Raw genomic sequence first — 21,912 nt, forward strand, 5'->3', positions numbered from 1 at the left:
TCCACGCACCCCGTCAATAAACCATCGATTGTCCGGGGGGGTCCCGGGTGAGCACCTGCAGCCCAGAGACCCGGCATCAAATAGGAGCCGCGGCCCGTTTCCTAGCAACAGCGACGCGACCCCGCCCCCTGGCCTCGGCGTCGCTCTCCTACCGTGCGGCCGCGAGGGGGCGGGGCCAGGAGTCTCTTGCCCAATAGGAGGGGGGCGGAGGCGGAGTCCCGGCCGCGTCCGCGTCGCCAGGGAAACGGCGGCGTCGGCGGGAGTCGGCGCGCGATGCCGGGCGCGGAGGAGCGGGCGGCGCGGGCTGCCGAGAGCGGCGACCCGGGGCGCGGCGCCGCCGACCCGCGCCTGCGACTCCTGGGGGCCTACGTGGCCCGGAGCCTGCGGCCGGCCGCCGGAGTCTGGGAGCGCTGCGCGGGCACGTCCGAGGCGGAGCGGCTGCTGCACGCCTTCCTGGGCCGCGAGGCTGCGGGGGGCCCGCGGCCGCCGCTGCTGCTGGTGGTGCGGCCCGGGCCCGGGGGCCTGGCGGTGCGGCCCGGGCTGGACACGGGGCCCGAGGCCGGCCCGCCTCGCGCCAAGGGGCTCTTCTTCCTGCGCACCGGGCCCGAGCCGCCGGGGCCCCGCAGCCTCCGCGGCGCCGTGCTGTGCGGGGACCTGCCCGCCGCCCCCCTGCAGCACCTGGCCGCGATGTTCTCCGAGGTGAGGGTGGGCGGGTGACCCCGCGGCCCCGGAGCGGGCGGGGGCTGAGGGGGCGGGGCAGGGAGGGGTGTGGCCGAGGGGGCGGGGCCGGGGGCGGGGCCGGAGGGGATGGGGCTGCGGGGCCGGAGGGCGGGGCACGGCCGGAGGGGATGCGGAGGAAGAAGCCCGGGCACCCTGAGAAGTGCGAGGGAGCTGGAGCAAGCTGCGGAGGGGCTCAGGCTCGTGTCAGTCTTGGTCTGGGCACAAGCCAAAGTCAGGGGGAGGCCAGACTGAAGTTGCCTGCTGGATCCTGACCACTTTTTTTTTTTTAATTTATTTTTTATTGGTGTTCAATTTACTAACATACAGAATAACCCCCAGTGCCCGTCACCCATTCACTCCCACCCCCCGCCCTTCTCCCCTTCTACCACCCCTAGTTCGTTTCCCAGAGTTAGCAGTCTTTACGTCGGAGAAGGACAAACATTATATGTTCTCATTCATTTGGGGAATATAAATAATAGTGAAAGGGAATATAAGGGAAGGGAGAAGAAATGTGTGGGAAATATCAGAAAGGGAGACAGAACGTAAAGACTGCTAACCCTGACCACTTTTTAAGGCGCAGTATCTCTTAACCCCCTCTGTGGGCCGAGACTAGGGAAGACAGGTCGTGGCGAACAACAGGGCATCTCAGTGGGGTGAGTAAGGCAGCGGAGGGAAAAGGCCATCGACACACAGTGCCTACCCACAGAGGGGACTCAAAGGCGAAGGGGGTTTGGTTTTGATTTCATCTCATCCCTAAACCACACATCCATGAACCCAGTTGTCAGCCCTGTGCCAAGATGAGAAGTTGGGGCATCCGGTTGGAAATGTCCAACAGGCGTTTGGAGCCGTCCACCCGGAGCTGAGGGAGGAAGGTCTCCGGAGACGTGGGTTATACATCCTTCTAGAACACCGCAGCCAGAGCTTGGAGAGTACAGGAGGTTTCAGAGAGGGTGCTCTGCAGAGGCAAGATTCTTGGGACATTTAGAACTTTCTGGACTGGGAGTAAATTTCCCTGTAAGTTGAGTGTGTGTGTTTCTGGAGGCTTGATGCACTGGATCCTGCAGCTTGTAAAACAAATACTAATGGGGTACCAGTTATATGATATTTTGTGTGATGGAGGCTCTCAGGAATACCAAACAAAGAGAAGATGAGATCCCACCCATGCAGTTAATCCTCTTTTAATAAATATTTAAAACTCCTGTGACTGGGGTGGAGCTAGAACTCACATGACCTTGGCTGCAGTACTGGAGCTAGGTCCTTAGGCTCTCTGCTGGGCCAGATATGCTTTATCAGAAAGCTCTGGAGAGGGAGAATTTCAGGGAAGGGGCATGCATGACAGTCACCCCTTGGAGGGGCCCCGAGAAGCCAGGTTTCTCAGGAGACAGGGATGTATTTCAATCTTTTTAACAACCGGAATGGCTTTACTGCCGTGCATCGTCTGAACACCATCACTGCAGAGGTCCAAGCTTGGATCAAATCCCGCGCATGAATGATGATGATAGAAGGAAGTGCCATTGTGTTCAGAGGAGAGACATGTGTGTGGTTGGAGAGCCAGTGTTGAACCGGCTCCTGAACAAGAGGAAGGATCAGGGGACATAGACATCAAGGTAACTTTCAAGGCACTAGGAGCAGATTGCACAACGGTTTGGATGTGGAACTACACTTAGTACGTGTGGGGGACAGCGGGCCTATCTCAGAGTTGTGTCCCACCAAGGAAATGTATCCAGCAAGCCAAAGTAATTTTGAAATAGTTCAAACTCTCAAGTGCTCCAGAATTTTCATGGGTGTATCAAAAGAGACTGGAAACAAATCAAATGTTTATCTATCGAGGACTGGGTGAATGAATTAGGGTCTATCTATAGTTAAAAGGAATGATTGCTATGGAAGGAGTTCTTAAGTTAATTTGTATTTATTGTGGCAAATAAAAACCCACAGGAGATAAAATTCACTCTCCCAATAATTTCCAAGTGTACAGTACAATATCTCCAACCACACACACTGTTGGCCAGCAAGTCCCCAGGAACTCCCACCATCCGGCATGACTTAGTCTAAACCCACCAAACAATTCCCTCACTCTGCCTCTCCTGAGGCCCCAGCACCCACGATTCCACTTTCTGTTCCTATGAACTTGATAGCTCTGCTTTCCTCATATAAATGGAATCATGCAATATGTGTCTTTTTGTAACTGCCTTATTTCATTTAGCATGATGTCCCCGAGGTTCATCCACGATTGTAGCATGGATGAATTATGATGTAGAATTATTTTCCTTCTTAAGGCTGAGTACTATTCCACTGTACGAATACACCGCCCTTTCTTTATCCATTCATCCATGGATGGATGTGTAGGTTGCTTTCACCTCTTGGCTGTTGTAAATAGTGCTGCCATTTAAGATAATTTTTTTTTAAGGTGTAGAACTATAGTATGCTACCATTTCTGCTAAAAAGAGAAGAGAGGGAGGATGGAAAGAAGGAAGGAGCATTCATTAACAGAGTAATCCACAGGCCTGAGAAACTAGGAAGCTGAGGTACAAGGTACACTTATATTTTTTTTAAGATGTATTTATTTATTTTAGAGAGAATTTCAAACAGACTCCCTTTGAGCATGGAGCCCAATGCAGGACTCAATCCCAGGACCCTGGGATTATGATCTGAGCCTAAACCAAGAGTCAGATGCTCAACTGACTGAACCATCCAGGGACCCCAAAAATTATTTTTGGAATAGCTTCAGGCCTTAGCATTTCTCAAAGCCTGTAGCAGCATCTCCCATCTACTTCCTTACACATCCAGAAGCTGATCCTGTACTGTTTCAGCTCCCTGTTCACCTCCCATCCCCTAAGCCCCTCCTACCCTCCCCTTCCTGCCCACTCTCCCCTCTCTGTGGACCAGCCTGGCCCCTGGCTGCATGCTCCCCTCTTCCTCCCACACCCCGCAGAGTGACACTCAAGCTAGAGGAGCCCACATGGCTGAGAAAAGCCCTCCGCTGTTGGGGGTGGTGGTGGTTGATGTCAGCAAGAGGAAGAAAGCTATAAATTTCAGCATCATTTTGTTACCCTAGTACAGGGTCTTAAAAAAAAAATGCATCCAAGAAATGTTTCTCGGAATTGACAGAACTTAGTAAGTAGTTCCCTGCTGCCTGTCTTCGTCCTCCCAGCCACACCACTCACTGCTGCCAGGTGACTTTCTTTGAGCTCTGAGACTTGGATGCTATTTTGAAATTCTGTGTATTTAGAGAGGGAGCATGGGACGTGGGATCTGATGGGCCTGGGTTTGAATCCTGGTTCTGGAAAATGCATGTGTCACGTGACCTCTGGGGTCAGGGTCTAACTATCTTGCAGGAGTGTCATGAAATTTAGAAATAATATATTAGGATACTTGCAATAGTGTACTAGGTTGTAGGCATGCCCTAAGGGACAGGAATTATTGTCACTTGACTTCCTACTTGAAAGCGTCCTCACTTCTCTAACCCATCCTCATCATCTTGCCCATCCCTGCTCTCCCTGGAGGAGAGCTATATTTCCCCCCAGCCCTTCCATCTCTGAGCCGGGAGCTGGGACAGGTGTCCTCGCTCCCCCTTACTGCTTCTAGATTCATGTTGAAAAACCTCAGTTTGGATCATATGTCACCAGACGAAGCCACCCTGTCCCCTCATTGCTGTGTCATATACTGATGACACTGCCCCCGGCTCATAGTGACTCTTTCCAACATCTCTCCTGCCTTAACACATGGCGACTTCAGTAGACGCATGAATGATCCTTCCAATAAGCAGGCCTCTGGGATCCTTGAACCTTCCTCCCCTGGTGATCTTGTCCCCCTCCCTCCCTTCCCCAACCCTTCCTGTGGCCATTCCCAGACCTTACATTACTAACCCCCTCCCTTGTGATCCAATTTCACCCACCTCTTTCTCTGACCACTACTCTCATCTTTCAGCTCACTCCCCACAACGACCCACTACTGCAATCCCTGTTGGGGTCTCCATCCATCCATCCTGCCACCTTCCCGCTGTCTGACTCAGTACCCATGCGCTTTCCCCCACCCAGCTTGGGTGCATCATCATCATTCCCTTGCCTAAGCTTCTGACTCACTGGCCTCTGCTTGTTTTGTCATATTCATTTGGCAAAACCATACTTCTGATGAAAGCCAACCCTCTGTCTGTTCCATATACCCGCATCCGTGAAGTCAGTGGGGCTGAGAAAAACCAACATATTCCACTTAAAATTCATGGCCCTGAACCTGTAATAGGCCTTTTATGCTTCCCAGCTGACACCTCAAACTTCCAATTATCTTCTTGCTTTTCTAGATCACTTTTACACACTTTCTTTTCTTCCCCCTCAAATGTCCAAAATTTCTATCTGCCTCACTCTGACATTTTTGCTTCTTACTTGGATTTTAAAAATGGAAATAATAGAAGAAAACTTCCATAAATGCTTCCCTGCATCCCATCTGCCAAATATCCATACTCATCCTGCTCTGCCATCCCATCCATTGCTACAGGTGGACTGTCTGCTGTCATCTGATGGCAACCTCAAGACTTAAAACTGCCACTTTGGCTCTGAATCCCGTCTGTTCTGACCTCCTTAAAGAGGTCATACCAACAATTCTTTCCTCACTCCTATATTCTTTTTTTTCCCTTTTCTACTAGGTAAATCCCGATCCTCCCACCAGCCATCATCCCATTTCTGTGATCCCCTCTACAGCAAAATGTCTAGAACATGTGTCTGTTCCTGCTGTGCCCCCTTCCTTTCCTGTTTTAGCTGACAGTCATCCTCATATTGCATGGAAGAGAAAGTAAAGACCTTGTCAGCATTGCCAGTGACTTCCACTTGACTAAATGGCATGACCCTTTACTAGTCCTCTTCCTGTTTGACCTGTGAACAGCATTCAGCAGGGCTCCTGATGACCCACTCCTCCTGGAAGTCCCTTTCTTCACTTGGTTTTCAGGACGCCAGTCTTCTGGGTTTCCTCCTTTCCATTGATGGTACTCCCTCTTCCTCCCAACTCCCTCACCTTGGAGAGCCCTTGGGCTCACTCCTTGGACACCCTGCCTTCTTTATGTGACCTCAGTTCCTTGGGAGCGCTCATTCACCTGCAGAGTTTCACAGACCATCTGTATCTGACATCTACGGCATTTGTCATCTCCAGCCTTTGCTTCTCTGAAATCCCAACTACCTACTCAATGTCTCCATTTAGAAGTCCAACAGATGCATCAAATCCTAATGTGTCAAAAACACATTCCTGGTCTCCCTTCAAGAATGTACTCTACCCTGTTCTTCCCCACATAAGTTCATGGCAGCTCCATTCTTCCTCAAGCCCCAAACCTGGGAGTCATCCTGATGCCTCTTTTTGCTCTCACAACCCCACAGCTGATCCATTAAGAAATCGATTGGAGGGATGCCTAGGTGGCTCAGGGTTAAGCGCCTGCCTTCAGCCCAGGGTGTGATCCCAGAGTCCAGGATCGAGTCCCACATCAGGCTCCCTGCATGGAGCCTGCTTCTCCCTCAGCCTGTATCTCTGCCTCTCTCTCTGTGTGTCTCATGAATAAATAAATAAAATCTTAAAAAAAAAAAAAAAAGAATCCGATTGGCTGAGCCTTCAAAATGTATGTAGAACCAAACCCTCTCTTACTATCTCCTCCATTCCCCTAGGTGCCAAGCCATTGTCCTTGTATTATAGCATGGACTTGCCAACCCATCCCCCTTTTCACTTTTGCCCCCTACAGTCTATTCTTAGCACATAAGCTGGAGCACTTCTACTAAAAAATGTGTCCGACCATTTCTCTCCCTTTGCTCAGAACCGCAAAGTGATTTCCATTCATCTGCGAGTAAAAAATCAAAATCCCATAGACAGGGCTGCATGTGGTCTTGTCCCCTTTTACTGACCTCTACTCTTTTTGCTCATCCAGTTCCAGTTTCACAAACCTCCCTACTCCTTGATCACACTAGGCAGGGCTCCCACCTCACAGCCTTTGCACTGGCTGTTCCTTCTATCTACAATATACTTCCCCCAAGGATCTGCATAGCACTCTCCCTATCCTCCCATCTTTGTTTAGTTACTTGTCACTTGATTTATCATTATAATCGGTCTAGCCCACACTCTTGGTCCTCCTCACCTGCTTTATTTATTTCTTTTTTTAAATATTTTCGAAACATTTTACTTATTTGTTTTCATGAGAAACACGGAGAGAGGCAGAAACATTGGCAGAGGGAGAAGCAGGCTCCCTGTGGGGGGAGCCTGATGCGGGACTCAATTCCAGGACTCCGGAATCGCAACCTGAGCCAAAGGCAGACGTTCAACCACTGAGCCACCCAGGCATCCCTTTTTACTTTATTTTTGCAGAATGTTTTGTTTATTGACTCTCCCCTAAAATATAAACTTTGTGAGATCAGGAATCCTTATCTGTTTTCTTCACTGATATACCTTCACAGCACCTAGAGCACTACCAACACACGGTAGATGCTCAACAAATACTCATTGAATAAATGAATGAGTACCTTTTTGTCTCAGAAATAGTTCATATTCATTATTTTTCTACCACTCAAAGCCCTCAAAAATCCATTCTGAGCCCACTTCCCACTTTTTCTTCCTATATGCCAGAACCTCCAGAGGATGGTGGCTATAAAAAGACCAGATAAGGGGCGCCTGGGTGGTACAGTTGGTTAAGTATCTGACTCTTGGTTTCAGTTTAGGTCATGATCTCAGGGTCATGAGGTCAAGCCCAGGGTCAGGCTCTGCACTCAGCATAGAGTCTGCTTGAGAGTCTCTCTCCCTCTCCTTTTGCTCCTTCCACTCATGTCCTTTCTCTCTCTCTCTCAAATAAATAATTTTTTTTAAAGACCAGATAAGAAATGGCTCCTGCCTTTGAGATCCTAGGAATATTCTTCATTCTTTCTCTCCTGTTAGGTCTTCTGCCTTGGGTCCGAGAGCATCTTTTCTTATCACGAATGAGTAGAGCTCAATTTGTAACATTTCATTTGTTGGTACTCTCTGCCCACCTGTCCTTGTAAATTCTCAGTTCAGCGATTGTTTCCAGAATCACCAAGCAAGAGTCAACCTCTTAGATTTCCCCTGCTGGGTCCAGGTGCTCTGTTTTGTAGCCACATGGACTTCTTGGTCATATATAGGACCCAACCAGTCAAATGAGTCTTTATTTTCATTATTTACTCAATTTTTACATTTCCTGGGGTTTTTTTCCTGCTATTCTTTCCATTAACTGTGAGATTTGACAGGCAGCATTTCCTAGTAAGTTATATTAACTACGACTTTTTAAATGGCAAGTGATCAAAACCTCCATTTAAAGTAGCTCAGGAGATTCAAGAGCAGCTTGATTCAAGAGCTCGAATGATGTCATAGGACTTGGTCTTTCTCCATCTAAGAACTGCCCCTTCCCTGTATTGACCCTATTCCAAGGTCCCTATGGTAGCAAGATGACCACAATTGTTCCAGACTAGGAGAAGAGAGAAAGTCCTCTTCACTAAAAAGTTCAGATGACAGACTTTGGTCTGGCTTTCACTGGCTCAGATTTGTTCATGTCCCCCATCTGGATCTAGAAATGAGTACTTCCCCAACCCACCAAAAAAACAAAAACAAAAACAAAACCCAGAAGAACCATACCAGATGACCAAAATCAACTAGTGTTTGCCCTATAGGTAGGATGCCCCGTCATACCACCTGGTGACAGATGGGCATCCTTACTTACATTTGTCCTATACTTTGCCTCGAGCCCCTGCGATGGTTTCAATCCCTTTCATTCACCCTGAAAATGAGGGAAGGGCTCCCTCCCAAGAGTTCTGGAAGTAGCTGAGCACACCACGCTGGACACAGGAGGCTGACAGCAGTTTATAAGTCACACATAGCCACAGCACAGAGGAGGGTGCTGTGTCACTCAGGGGGTGTGCTTGGGAATGCAGTTAACCATCAGAAGCTTTGGGAGATGAGCTTGGTGGGATCCAGAGGGTGGGAGTGCACTGGCTCCTGTGGGAAGATGGGATCAGCTTGTGTGAGGCAATCCGCTGGCTGGCAGGGACCCTGTCATTTTACCAGATATCAAGGCACTACATCCTGTTGGTTCTTAATAGTAGACCCCACAGGGGATCCCTGGGTGGCTCAGTGGTTTGGCGCCTGCCTTCGAACCAGGGAGTGATCCTGGAGTTCTGGGATCAAGTCCCATGTCAGGATCCCTTAGTGGAGCCTGCTTCTCCCTCTGCCTGTGTCTCTGCCTCCCTCTCTCTGTGTGTCTCTCATGAATAAATAATAAAATAAAATATATTTTTTAAAATAGTAGGCCCCACAGCACGGGGGCCTGCAAAACGGTTTCTGGGCCTTTCTTTCTTTTCTTCTTTTTAAGATTTTTTCTTTTTAATTCATTCATGAGAGACACAGAGAGAGAGGCAGAGACACAGGCAGAGGGAGAAACAGGCTCCCTGCAAGGAGCCCGATGTGGGACTCAATCTCAGGACCCCAGGGATCATGCCCCAAGCCAAAGGCAGATGCTCAACCACTGAGCCACCCAGGCATCCCCATCTGGGCCTATCTCAATAGTCTTTCATTAAGGTGTCAGAAGAAGGATGCCCACCCTTGTTGCCCATGCACCTCTGTCTCAGGTGGTTATCCCCATTTTGGCCAATGAGAAGAATCACCTGGACTGGCCCCACGTGCTCCGTCAGGATGTCCAGCGGCACGCCCACAGCCTCCAGTGTGACCTCCTGGTTATCCTCGAGCAAGTGAAGGGGAAAACTTTGCTTCCTCTCCCACTGGGCGCAGCAAAACTGGAGTTTGAGGCTTCTCCCAGCGGGACCATGTAAGTAGCGCCAGCCTGGCCATCTGGGCCTCTGAGACAGGGGAGATGCTGGTTTATCTCCATGTTTCCTTTATGACCTTTCTATTCCAGTCTCCACACCTCGAATTGTTTCACATACAAGCCCACTGTCTGCTCTGTCTGCCAACATCCCCAGACTGTGTTTCTTGCAGATTACCACACTTGCCCCGGTCCCCCTGCCCAGAGTGTCTGAAGGCTATCATGGCAACGTGGCCTTTTTTTCTGCGCAGAATTATTTTAGGCCCGAGAGCAGCCACACTGATTTCACTATTTTGCTTATCAGGACAGTGTCTCATCCTTGGCAAAGACCCAGGTCCAGCCTGGGAGACGGTCGTGCCTCTTCCCAGCATTTACGCAGCACATAATGTCACAGAACTAACTCTGAGATTCCACACCCTGCTCCCCCAGCAGCTGGAGATTTCCATCAGGTCTTGGGGATTTTTTTTCCCAAATAGAAACAAATCTGGCTTTGTCGAGACTTGAAGTCCATGTCTCCTGCGCCTGGGTAGGCATTAAAACCCCAGCCTCTTTGCCTCTTCTCCTTTTAGGGGAGGAGATAGCTTTATTTCTGTCCCATAGAGATTTGTTTTTCCTTTTCTTTGAAACCAGCCTGTATTATATAAATTTTATATATATATATATATATATAAAATTATAAATTAATCTTCTATCCAGCACGTCTGTGGCAATAGGTCACCTTCCTGCATGAGCACAGTCGGCCCTTTTGCCAGTATTTTGCAAGTGTATTACTGTCATCACTTATATTTTCAGGGGCTGTGATTGGATCTTGAGGAAAAAGTAACGCATGGGATGCTAGTGTACTTTATAATGAGTTTTCGCTATTGGAAGTAATTTGCTACATATATAATTTGAAGCAATTTCCCAGTTAACTAGAAAACGTAACACGGTTTAATAAAAATATTCAATTTTTGAAATAAATAAATTCAAATTACCCTTTTCCTGTTCCTTTTATATTTTAACATAATAACATTCAGCGTGTGTGTGTATATAATCATTACTGGGTTGGTCTCGCTTTGTTCAAATTTGATAATTTCCCAGAAGGCTGGATCGTTATTTCAGGGCGGTATCTTCTCCTCTCAATACCTTCCATAATCGCTTCTGCTGTATCATCGCTCAGCAAATATGAATTTAATTAAATTAAGCGAAGGTGGGTATCTGGCATGAAAATGCGGGTGATAGATTCTCTTTCTGGGTCACTTGTGTCTTGGGTTCTTGGCATGAACAGCTGTCCATGAAGGCTTTGTGGAAAGACCACCAAAATGCGTTCTGGATGTTTAATCCCTTCTGAAACACCTCGAGGTTTCTTCACTTAGTGATTTTTGAAAAGCTCTATGAGGGGGAATGCTGACTCCCCCAGCCTTCTGGAAAAGTGAGGATATAATGAAATCACCCATGGGCTGCAGACAGCTGATTCTGTGCCTCGTGGAGGATGGAGCCTACCTCCTCGTGCTGCAAAAACTAAGGGATGCAAAGAAAAAGGCAGAACTAAGACCCAGTGAGAGAATTGGCAGAGAGGTCAATGCGGCTCAGGTCAATGTGGCTCAGTGTGGAGACCAGCTTTCTCCTAGGACGAGTTGATCTACTAAGGATCGCGCTGCTTTATCAAGTAGGAAGCTGGGTGACATTGGTGACACTCAAGCAAGGGGTGGATGGTCACCCGAATATTTTCTGTCCAGTGTATTCCTTTTTTTAAAAAAACATTTTAAAAAAGATTTTATTTATTTATTCATTCATGAGCGATACAGGCAGAGAGAGAAGCAGGCTCCATGGAGGGAGCCAGATGTGGGACCCAATCCTGGGTCCCCAGGATCACACCCTGGGCTGAAGGTGGCGCCAAACCGCTGAGCCACCCAGGCTGCCCTATTCCTTTTTTTTTTTTTTTAAGATTTTATTTATTTATTCATAAGAGACACACCGAGAGAGGCAGAGACATAGGCAGAGGGAGAAGCAGGCTCCATGCAGGAGCCCGATGTGGGACTCGATCCCAGGACCCAGGATCATACCCTGAGCTGAAGACATGCTCAACCACAGAGCCACCCAAGTGCTGCAGTCCAGTGTATTCCTGCACTGACAGAAAGGCCCAGTTGGATTAGACTCCAAGATATTGGTGAATCCTCAAACCTTGAAATAATCATGTATACATGTCTGACGAGAGAGGATCCAAATTTTTTTTTTTTATTGACCCCCACATCAGAGGCTGTCAACCAATAAAAGTTGAGAATACCCAGACTAGGTCAGATTTCCCACCGATTTTTTAAAGCCTTGGACTTTTGTTTGGGGGACACCTGGAGTTATTTCCAGTATCCTAGGAGATTCATTGTGTCTTTCACAGCTTGGATTGCACAGATAAGTCCATCATCTACGCCCTCGAGTCGGCCGTGATTCAGTGGAGCCGCCAAGTCCAAGTGGTGCTCAAGAGAGAGTCGGGCCAGGCACTCCTGCAAGGGGAGAGCCCCACCCCTAAGGTGGAGTTGGAGTTCTGGAAGAGCAGGTAGGCACATGCTCAGACCCTGGGGCGTAGCTGTCTTACAGAGGACCAGTGGCCTGAGGTGGGGGGTAAGGGGCAGCCCCTGATCTGGTCCCACCCCCAGGTGCTCCTTGTCCCCCCTGGAGTGGGTAGGCAGCATTGACTGTTTAGGTCAATATGGGTTTCCTGTGCCCTGGAGGATGCACACTTCCCCTGGGTTTCAATAGACTTCCCTCCTTTCTTGAGCTATTTCCTCAAAGGCTCCTTCAACCCGATGTAAACTTTTTAAAAAAAATTTTTTGTAAAGATTTTATTTATTCATGAGACACAGAGAGACAGAGAGAGACAGAGACAGAGAGAGAGAGAGGAACAGACACAGGCAGAGGGAGAAGCAGGCTCCATGCAGGGAGCCTGACATGGGACTGGATCCTGGTCTCCAGGCTCACACCCTGGGCTGAAGGTGGTGCTAAACCGCTGAGCCACCTGGGCTGCCCAACCCAATGTAAAATTAATGAACTCCCTTTCATGGTTTGCTTCTGCTCATCTGCTACCTCCTCCTTGGACCAGTCAAAGCTGTGTGCACACGCTTTTTGTCAGGATCCAGAGGAAGAGAGGGGCCTTGGCAGTGGGCTGCCAGCAGAATGGCCTTTCCTGAATCCCTGGCGATCACTAGCAGGGCTGGAAAGCCCATCCCCTCCAGTGTCCCAGACCCACAGGATTCCAGAAAGGCCCGACCATTGATTCTGGTCTTCCCCTCCCTTGCTTCCACTCTTCTATTTATCATCGTGCTGCACGTTGAATGGAGAGAGTCCGTGTCATAGGACCATGCCCAGATGCCCCATCCTCTGGTCCCATCTCTGACCATTCTTCTGACCTGCTACGGGTCCATCTCCGGCAGCTGTGTTCTGACACCTCTCTCACCCCACCCTGCACCTTACTGCAAGAGCTAATGACTTCCAGCTGCCACCCTCCTGAACCACCAGATGGTCAGAGCAGGGTTCCCCACTGCTACCTCCTGGAGCTGCCCCTTTGAACCTGCTCAAACCTTCCCAATTCAGGTTTTGCCCTCACTGTTCTGGGAACAGATGCCCTCTTCCATGGCTCTGGAGCCAGCTTCTGTGGAAGCAGCTGGAAGCAGGGCTCTCTCTGTCTATCTGAGTGTCTCTGTCATCATGGCATGCCCCGGGTTCCCAGAGGTCCATCTGGACTCACCCTTCTCCATGGTGTTGTAGGTCTGAGGATCTGGAATACATTTATAATCAACTGAGAATGATAGAAGTGAGGGGCATGGCCAGGCTCCTGGACAAGCTTCAGAGCAGCTACTTTGCAGCTTTCCAAGCCATGTTCAGAGACGTCCAAGCAGGTGAGAACCAGCAAGTATGTTCATAAATACATCGGAGTCAAATTTCTCATGGAGTGCTGCATTATCTGCTCTCTCTGATTTCCACAGCTCACGGTTCTTCAAACCGGCCAACCTGACACCATATAGCTTGGTGGCAGGAACGCCAAGTCCAGAAACAGGAAAGCAGCTACCTTGGACTCAGTTTGCATTGCCAGTGCTTTGTGACCTTGGCAAAGTCACCTAACCTCTCTGGGCATTAGCGTGTAACCATGGCTGTGGTGCTCACACTTCCCACGCAGGTGTCCCTGGGAGGCTGTGGGATGAGATAGTGGAAGCACCTTATTGACTGTAGTGTGCTGTCCCCATGCACGCTGGAGTCTCACTTCCAGAATTTGGGCCCCTCTAGTCCTAGCTCCTCGAGAAGTCTCTGTTCCATTTCTAGCTCCATTCTGCTTTTTCTCTTCCTGCTTTTGGATGGGACTGCAATTTTCCTGGCCGTCAGAGCCCCAGACAAGATCAGCCCTTGTCAAAATTGCAAAGCCAACAAAGTCTATAATTAGAAGTAGGTAAATTTTTTCCAGGGCTCCCTCACCCCTCTCCCCTTGTCCGTGCACTTTGCTTCTTTCCCTTCTCCTATCAAACTTTCTCCAGCCCTTGGCATTGGAGGTCAGAATGTGCTTTTGAAGATGTTCGCGATGTCATGGAATTTAAGCTTAATCCAAACAGTGATTTTTCGAACATTTTTTCCCCATCACAACTCTTTCTCACAGTACAATCTTCCATGTAAGTTCAAAATAGAAAACTAATCAAGGTACATTTGCTCTGTGAAAGAGGGGTGTGTCCTGCGTCCAGAGCCCGTTGGTGGGTCCCCTGCCCCACCATCTCTTTGTCATGGCGTGGGGCTTGGAAACCCCTCAGCTGTAGAAATAAAGGTTCCAGGTGGGGTTCCTGATGTGTCCTGAACAACAGAGGTGATCTGCATAACAGGCTAGTCTTCGAGGTCCTTTTGGGCCTAAGACGTTATCATAGGCATGGCTCCACCAAATCCCTCTTAGGATCCCTGTTTATTGCTTCACTGGGAGATTTTGTGCCCCAAAGGAAAACCAACAGTTTTTCCTAATTTATAAGTCAGCTCAAATGGGACAGGTGTCCCCAAAAGTGTGTGTGAACCACTACTGGTGTGACAGATGGCTGCGAGAGACGTATGGACAGGTATATTTTGAAACTGTGTTAAAGGGTGACTGTTTTTGGCAAGTGATATTACCTGTTTTCCATTCAGAGTAGTGATTTGAAGTCTTCACATTGTATGATTTTATTCAGGTTAAAATGTGAGTCAACTTAGAAGCACAAAGTAAGTAATATTATGGGATGTGCAGGCATGACACCTGTCATAAAAGAGTCATGCAGATGGCTGGAATGTGAAGCTCTGAAATAAAGCTTCATGCAGGGAAAGTATATTTGCGAGTTGGTTATTTAGAACCCCGAATATATTTTTCACATTAATAGATTAATAGACTGTAATCATTTTCATTGATTGACAGTCATGAAAGATTTGGTTTCCCAGGAGGACTTCAGAAAGCTCTTTGCAGTGGAGTCTTAACACTGGTTATGATAGAAATGAGAAACAATACCATAATAATAATAACAGATGAACACTACAGTAAAATTAGAAATCCTTGAAATGTATAACTGAATTCCGATGAGGCAAGGAAAGGAATTTTTTTTGAGAGAGAGAAAGAGCAAGAGCTAGCAGGGCAGAGGGGCAGAGGGAGAGAGAGAGAATATCAAACAGACTCCTTGCTGAGCACAGAGCCAGATGTGGGGGGCTTAATCTCATGACCTTCAGATCATGACCTTGAGCTGAAACCAAGAGTCAAGAGTCAGATGCTTAAATGACTGAGCCACCCAGGTGCCCCAAATGAATTTTGATTATAGGAGTTAGGCAAAGGCTTGGTTCGAAATTTTGCTGGGGTGGGGCACCTGGGTGGCTCAGTGGTTGAGCATCTGCCTTTGGATCAGGGCGTGATCCCAGGGTCCTGGGATCGAGTCCCGCATTGGGCTCCCTGCAGGGAGCCTGCTTCTCCCTCTGCCTGTGTCTCTGCCTCCCTTTGTGTGTCTCTCATGAATAAATACATAAAATCTTTTTTTAAAAAAAATAAATTTTGATGAGGTTTCTTGAGAATAAAAAGATCTTAGAGGGGCACCTGGCTGGCTCAGTTGGTGGCCCTTGCAACTCTTGACCTCAGGGTAGGTGCAGACTTAAAAATAACAACTTAAAATTGCTTTTAAAAAGATTTTAGAGGCTGGTAATTGGTCTTCTCATTTCTAATTTAATTTCAGAGCATCTGTCTCTCTCGATCCTAGAAAGACCCACTATGTGTGTTACTCGTATTGGTCATGATCAGGGTAGTTGTTTGGCTCACTGGTGGACTGGAGAGAGGGAAAGGAAAAGAAATAGTCCTGGATTGGTGGGCATGAATTGGAGAACAGTGGGAAGGAAAGAAGGAGGTCAAAAAGGTGGAGGAAACAGTGTGGGAACAAAATGGTTAGAAGTGAATCAGGCAGTAAAGACCCTTGGGCCACAGGGAAGCAATAGGTCCCTGCACGAGACGGACCTGCTGGCCCCCAGGGGGCAGGGCTGGCATAGTACAGCCTGGCTGCCAATCAACATGTGTAGGTCAGTGTCCAGTGGTGGGCAGGAGCCAGCTGGGACTGGCCTGCAGTTTTTTGTGAGAGCCTGCTGTATGCAACTTTTACCAACTTCCCACTCCCAACGCTCAGAGAAGTCCAGTTGGTAGCTAGAAATCAGACCTGGTGGGCAATATCTATATCCCAGAAACTGGCAAATGCTACATGTCATAAAGGCTTTTGTCCCCAAAGAGCCTGTTGTCAACGAATGACCAGCAAAGCACTTGGCATCCCCATGCAACTGGCTGTTCATATTTATAGTTTTTAAGAAGTGGGACCCTAACTTTGTTCATGTCTTTTTTCACCTGCCTTAGGAGCCAGTTTGAGATAGCACCCTGGACTGGGTGAGCCAGCCCTCAACCACTGTGTCTTTATTTTTTTATTTCTTTTTAAAGATTTTATGTATTTATTCATGAGAGACACACAGAGAGAAATGCAGAGACACAGGCAGAGGGAGAAGCAGGCTCCCTGCAGGGAGCTCGATGCAGAACTCGATCCCAGGACCCTGGGATTATAACCTGAGCCAAAGGCAGACACTCAACCATTGAGCCACCCAGGTGCCCCTGTTCAGCCTATTTCTGAGGTTAGAGAGGTTGAACATGCCCTGAGGTCCTGCCACAGGGAAATGGTAGGGGCAGCATTTGAAGGCAGGTCTTCCTGACTCTAACGCTTGTCCTTCGTCACCTACTTCGTGGTCTCGGACCTAGCAGCAGCAGAGGATCTTCTGCACATCGGGCACCCAACTGGGGCTAGCAGAGCCAAGCAGAAGTCCAGATGCAGGACTTTTGTAAGAGATGCTTCTAGGACCATTATTTCAGCCGCCCAGAAATCATAGCCACTGCTCCACAGATCCTTTGCTCCCAGGCACCAGGGCTCCACTGGGTGGGTATGAGCCCCAAGCAGGGAGGGTGACCCCCTGCCATTCCTCCCAGCCCTGGCAGAGGCCCAGGACATCCGAATACACCTGATGCCACTCTCCCACCACCTGGAGATCCTCGAGAGCCTGGAGTTTCCCGAGGTGAAGCCACAGCTGCAGCCTCTGCTCCACGTGGTCTGTCTCATCTGGGCTACATGCGCATCCTACCGCTCTCCGGGGCGGCTCACCGTGCTGCTCCAAGAGATCTGCAACCTCCTCATCCAGCAGGTCAGGCATCCGGGACTCCTGGCAGCCTTCCCCAGGGGGTAGGAGGTGTTGCTGGCTGGCACCAGGTCGCAGGGAGGAGTAAAGGGTTCGTATTTTTTTCAGGGCAGGGAAATAATGATGGTCCAAAGGATTATCACACTTCAGTTATTTTACCGTCACTGCCAATAAGCCACAAAGACATTTTCAATGGTTCAGGAATACGTGGGAGGACCAGTCTTCCTTTCTCCTTTGCCCACGACCCAGGGTCAGGCAAAGGATGGGTGTGGTGGGTTTCAACCTCTGTGATCTGTGCCCACGGTCGGTGGCAAAGCCCAATAGGTAAGAATGCTGCCTCTAGGGCCAGGCGTCCTTGGTGCCAAATTCTGCATCACCACCTGTTAGCTGTGTGTGCCTGGGCAGGTTACTGACCTGCTCTGTGTAATGGCAAAAAAGAAGAGGACCTATCTCAAAAGCTGGCAAGCTGCAACCAATGTGCTCATGCCCTCCACGTGCTAGTCTGTGACTGTGAGCTACACAGAGACAGCTTCGTGGACCACACACTTCACCCTCCTCCTTCTTAGGGACTCTGTTGCAACTCCAGCCAGCACAGCATAAACCTCAAGGGGTCTATCTGTAAACAGAACTAGGGACCTTAGTGAGGCTTGGGGGAATCTGCCTCCTAAATTAGCTTCAATTACCTCTAAGGAGCTGTGACCCTCAGAAAACAATGAACATATATAAAGAGTGATTGGTAACAACTAACCTCTATTGGAGCACATTGTAGCCTGTGACATTCAAGATCTTGGCCACTTTCAGATGAACCCTGTGAGATGGGCAGGGAGAGCCTTATTAATTCATTATTAATATTTAAAGATGTGAGCTAAGGCTCGAGGAGGTTAACTGAGTCACCAAGGATCACCCAAACCAGCTGTGTGACTCCTAGACCAGCACCCTTCCATCATTGCGTGTTTGTCAGCCAAGACTCTTATGGATGAAAGGATAAGAAAATCCAACCCAAAGTAGCAACAGCAAAAAGATAACTTATGGGTTTGTGTACCTCAAAAGCCCAAAGTAAGGCTGGCTCCACCCTGGCTGACAGGAAGACCTCAGGTAATGTCACAGGGATGTGTTATTTCTGCCCCACCTGTGGTGGTGACGGCAGCTGCCGTGAAGCTTCAGCTTCATAACCTCCTAGGTTCAAGGCTCTTGGGGACAGGTTCAAAGAATTCTTGCTTTTGAATTGCTTTACTGTAGAAAGAATGCATACCCAGCCCCAGCCGGCCCAACCAAGGTCACCTCCGGGCTAGTCCTGGACAGTTCAGCTCAAGCCCAGGTCCCAGCCCACCTGTGGAACTGAGGGCGAATTCAGGGGTTTCCTACAGTATGCTTCTGAAAAGTGCTGCTTGGACAATTTTTCAGTTTGGAGTTGGGGGGGAGGGGTGGGATGGACAGAAATCGTAGGGTGTCCTGCACCCATGCCTGCTAAACGCCCATAATCTGTTTGCTCTGTAGGCGTCTAATTATCTCAGCCCAGAGGGCCTCCTGAGAGGCGAGGTGGAGGAGAGCCAGAGAAAACTGCAAGTGGCGATGGACACGTTAAACTTCTTCAAGCAGGTGTTCCAGGACAGGAGGGAGAATCTGCATACTTACTTTAAAGAGAACCAGAAAGTCCAGGAGTGGGATTTCCAGTCGGCTTTGGTCTTTGTGCGATTGGATGGCTTCCTGGGGCGGCTGGTCATGGTGCAGGTGGGTGCTGCGGGAGTAAGCAATGAGGGGGATGAATGGGGGAGACCCGGGGGTGGACAGACACTGAATCAGGAAATGTCACTGGGTAGGGGGTTTCTATTAAATGCCACGATAAAAGTGAAATCTGTGTGTGACCTGGTAGAGGAGGAAAGAGGGGCTCCCTACCCCAGAGGGGCTCTGAGAAAGTGGGGAGCGCACGAGGAAATAAATTTTGAAACTCCAGTAGGACTTCTCCACAGAAAGGAGCGGGGGAGGGCATGGAGACAGAGAAAACTGAATAATTGAGAAAGCCAGAAGCCGGATCTTACAAGAGGCACCCCTTCAATCCTTTGCCAGATCCTGGGGAGTACAAAGGGTTGACCTCTAGCTTTGCCCAAATGTCCCCTCTTCTCATCCCTTCCTCTCTGGGGCAACCACTCCCCCTGCTGTTCGGCCCAGGCCCAGGTGTGCCCGGCCCCAGGCCACCAAGGTGGAATCAGGGCCACCACCCCCTTGCACAGGCTCTCAGGACTGCGGGCAGGGCCTTGGCCCCGGGCACACATGCTAATGATGTGACTTTGCATATAGACAGCTAGTCTAACATTAGGGCATCTAATCTGCTGGGCGTCGGTAAACACAAGCAGTGCTGGCCTCCAGTCTCTCCGGAGTCATTACCCTCACAAGGCTGCTCCTGCTTTCTGAATCAAGGGCACGGATGCATACAAAGCAGTTGCCCCAGTTTAACTAGAGGATGGCTTGAATGTCACCACATCACGTCCTCCTGCCCTTTCTCTCCCCGTCTCCTGTCCTTGGCTCTGGCTTACCTCCCCACTCTCAGGTCAGATCCCACCTCCTCTGTCTTCATCCTTTCTTCCTACCTCTCCCCCTTCCCCTTCTCTCTTCTTTCTTTCTTTTCTTTCTTGCCTTCCTCTTGTTAATTCTTCCTGTTTTGTTTTCCTCACCTCTGTATTCAGCCCGTATTTCTATTCCTTTTCCTATGGCTGCCCCTACCCTGCCTTAGCATTTCCTCTCCTCCTCCCTGTTTCTCATCTCCATTTCCAGAATGCTAGCTCTGACGCATCCCCTTGCCCTCTGGCTCCCCCATTGCTCCCCTACTCGGCTCAGTGCAGAGGCTGCGGGGCTATTTTTCTTCTGGGAGTATATTTCATGTGGCCCCATGTATTTCTGTGATCAATGCCTGTTTGAAATGGGATTAATCTGCTCCTCTCCAGCAAGAATTACTAGAAATCTCACCTTCTTCGTCTTGCCGTTCTAATACGTGGCCACCGAGACATTGGTGGCGGCAATGAACAAATAACACGAGGCTGCATTAATAAAATGACATCCGTACCCTCACCCTTCTGTGTGGCTATGTCCAGGGTTATGTTGTAAAAGGGCTGGCTTTTCCCCTCCATGGTTCCCTTAGATTTTTCCCCCCTCTGATTTGTACTGCTTTTCTCTTCGCTCTTTTGCACGAGAAAGTTTTATTGTGCAGATGGACTCTTCCCTCTGGGCACCCGCTAAAGCAAGAGTGGGGGCAGGGCGAGGACGGGGCTGCAGGGCTGGAAGTTGCTGAGCGGAGTCTGCAGGTCGGAGCGCAGAATGATTATGTTCTCAGATTACCATCCAACCCCCCTTCTCCTCCCCTCCTTCCTTCCCTTTCCCCTCTCCTCCTCCCTTCCTCCCCCTTTGCCTCCTCCCCTTCCTCCTCCCTCTACTTCCCTTGCCCTCCCTCCTCTCCCTCCTCCCCCTCACCAGGATACAGCAAATCTCTTATAGAGCCAACCCTAGGGGAGGGAAGGGAAGAATAGGAAAATCAAGAACTAACATGTTTGGCAGCCTACCTCCAGCCAGAGCTAAGTACCAATGCCCTCACCAAGTGTGACGCATAAATTCACTTGCCCAGTCACACCGCGCAGGGAGCTGTGGTTGGGATTTGTAGCCAGGGGCATGTTGTCTTTCCAGCAGGGAGTCTGAAGGTCCCTGTCCCTCTGTCCTGCTTCCTTCCTTGTGTTGAGAGGGTTTCAGACTGATCTTGTGCTTTTCTTCTGCCCTCATTCGCTTGATTCTGCCCTTTGGGACCCTATTTCTACCACCTGATCCCCACATCTTTTTTTCTAAATAAGTCATTTGGGTCAAATTATAACCCCCCTTCCATGAGAGGGCCTTATTTATTTGACTTTAGGACTTCCTAAGGAAATCCCAAAAGTATATGCCAGCTTTGCAATTTGAACAGTCAAAATTCAAAGGGCTAAAGAGGGGTTCAGCTGCCTCTTGATTCCATCCCTCACCGTACCTTCCTGTTGGGTGCTCCAGTGCACACTCATGCGCACACACACACACACCATGTGAATACACACCACAATACATGCACATACCCCAAACACTCACCCCCATGCATATACGCACTCACACTGTATGCATACATATCACGTGCATACACACCCCAAACCCACACATACACCACGTGCATACATGCTCCCACATATAGCATGCACGCCCCCCCCCCCACACACACACCCTCCACACATTTCATTTTTGTGCTGTGGCCACAGAGATGCCGCAGACCCCCTGTTTGTGTTTCTGCCTGCAGCCTCTTCCTTCCGAGCAATGTCCTAAGCAGCTTGGAGAGAACCCTCATTTCTTTCATTATAAAATTGCTGTAAAGCTGTGATTCACTTGGAGACAAAATGATTTCCTGCTGAGGCTTTATGCGAGGTGATTAGCAGGGAGAGAGGTAATCAGCTGACCTAATATGCACCGAGTTTCCTCGCTCCTTCTACCATCTGCAGCCCTCTGCCGCCTGCCTTCATCCCCAGCCTAATTGGGGCGGCTTCCCTTTCAGCCAGGCCCGAGCCTGGGACCGCGCAGGAGACCATTAGCCGCAGAAGGTCAGCCACTGTCGAAAGGTAAAGAAAACAGACTTTTACCCAACGACCTTTTGAGATTCTCCTCTATGAATGCCTGCTTTGTGCTCTCCCTTAATGAATTCTGAAGACATTTCTTTTAAGATC

General features: G+C 49.3%; 1 protein-coding gene across 1 annotated transcript in view; it reads left to right on the forward strand.

Moving 5' to 3' along the window:
* Nucleotides 1-273: 273 nt before the first annotated feature.
* The window catches only part of DNAH9 (dynein axonemal heavy chain 9), a 329,643-nt gene continuing 308,004 nt past the window's right edge, over nucleotides 274-21,912 (forward strand). The window contains exons 1-6 of the mRNA XM_025428358.3: nucleotides 274-699; nucleotides 9,318-9,514; nucleotides 11,886-12,044; nucleotides 13,253-13,383; nucleotides 16,983-17,194; nucleotides 18,686-18,919. Of these exons, the coding sequence (XP_025284143.2) occupies nucleotides 274-699; nucleotides 9,318-9,514; nucleotides 11,886-12,044; nucleotides 13,253-13,383; nucleotides 16,983-17,194; nucleotides 18,686-18,919 (1,359 nt within the window). The remainder of the gene's footprint in view (nucleotides 700-9,317; nucleotides 9,515-11,885; nucleotides 12,045-13,252; nucleotides 13,384-16,982; nucleotides 17,195-18,685; nucleotides 18,920-21,912) is intronic.

This window comes from Canis lupus, chromosome 5, assembly GCF_003254725.2.
Source record: "Canis lupus dingo isolate Sandy chromosome 5, ASM325472v2, whole genome shotgun sequence".
Classification (NCBI taxonomy): Eukaryota; Metazoa; Chordata; class Mammalia; order Carnivora; family Canidae; genus Canis; species Canis lupus.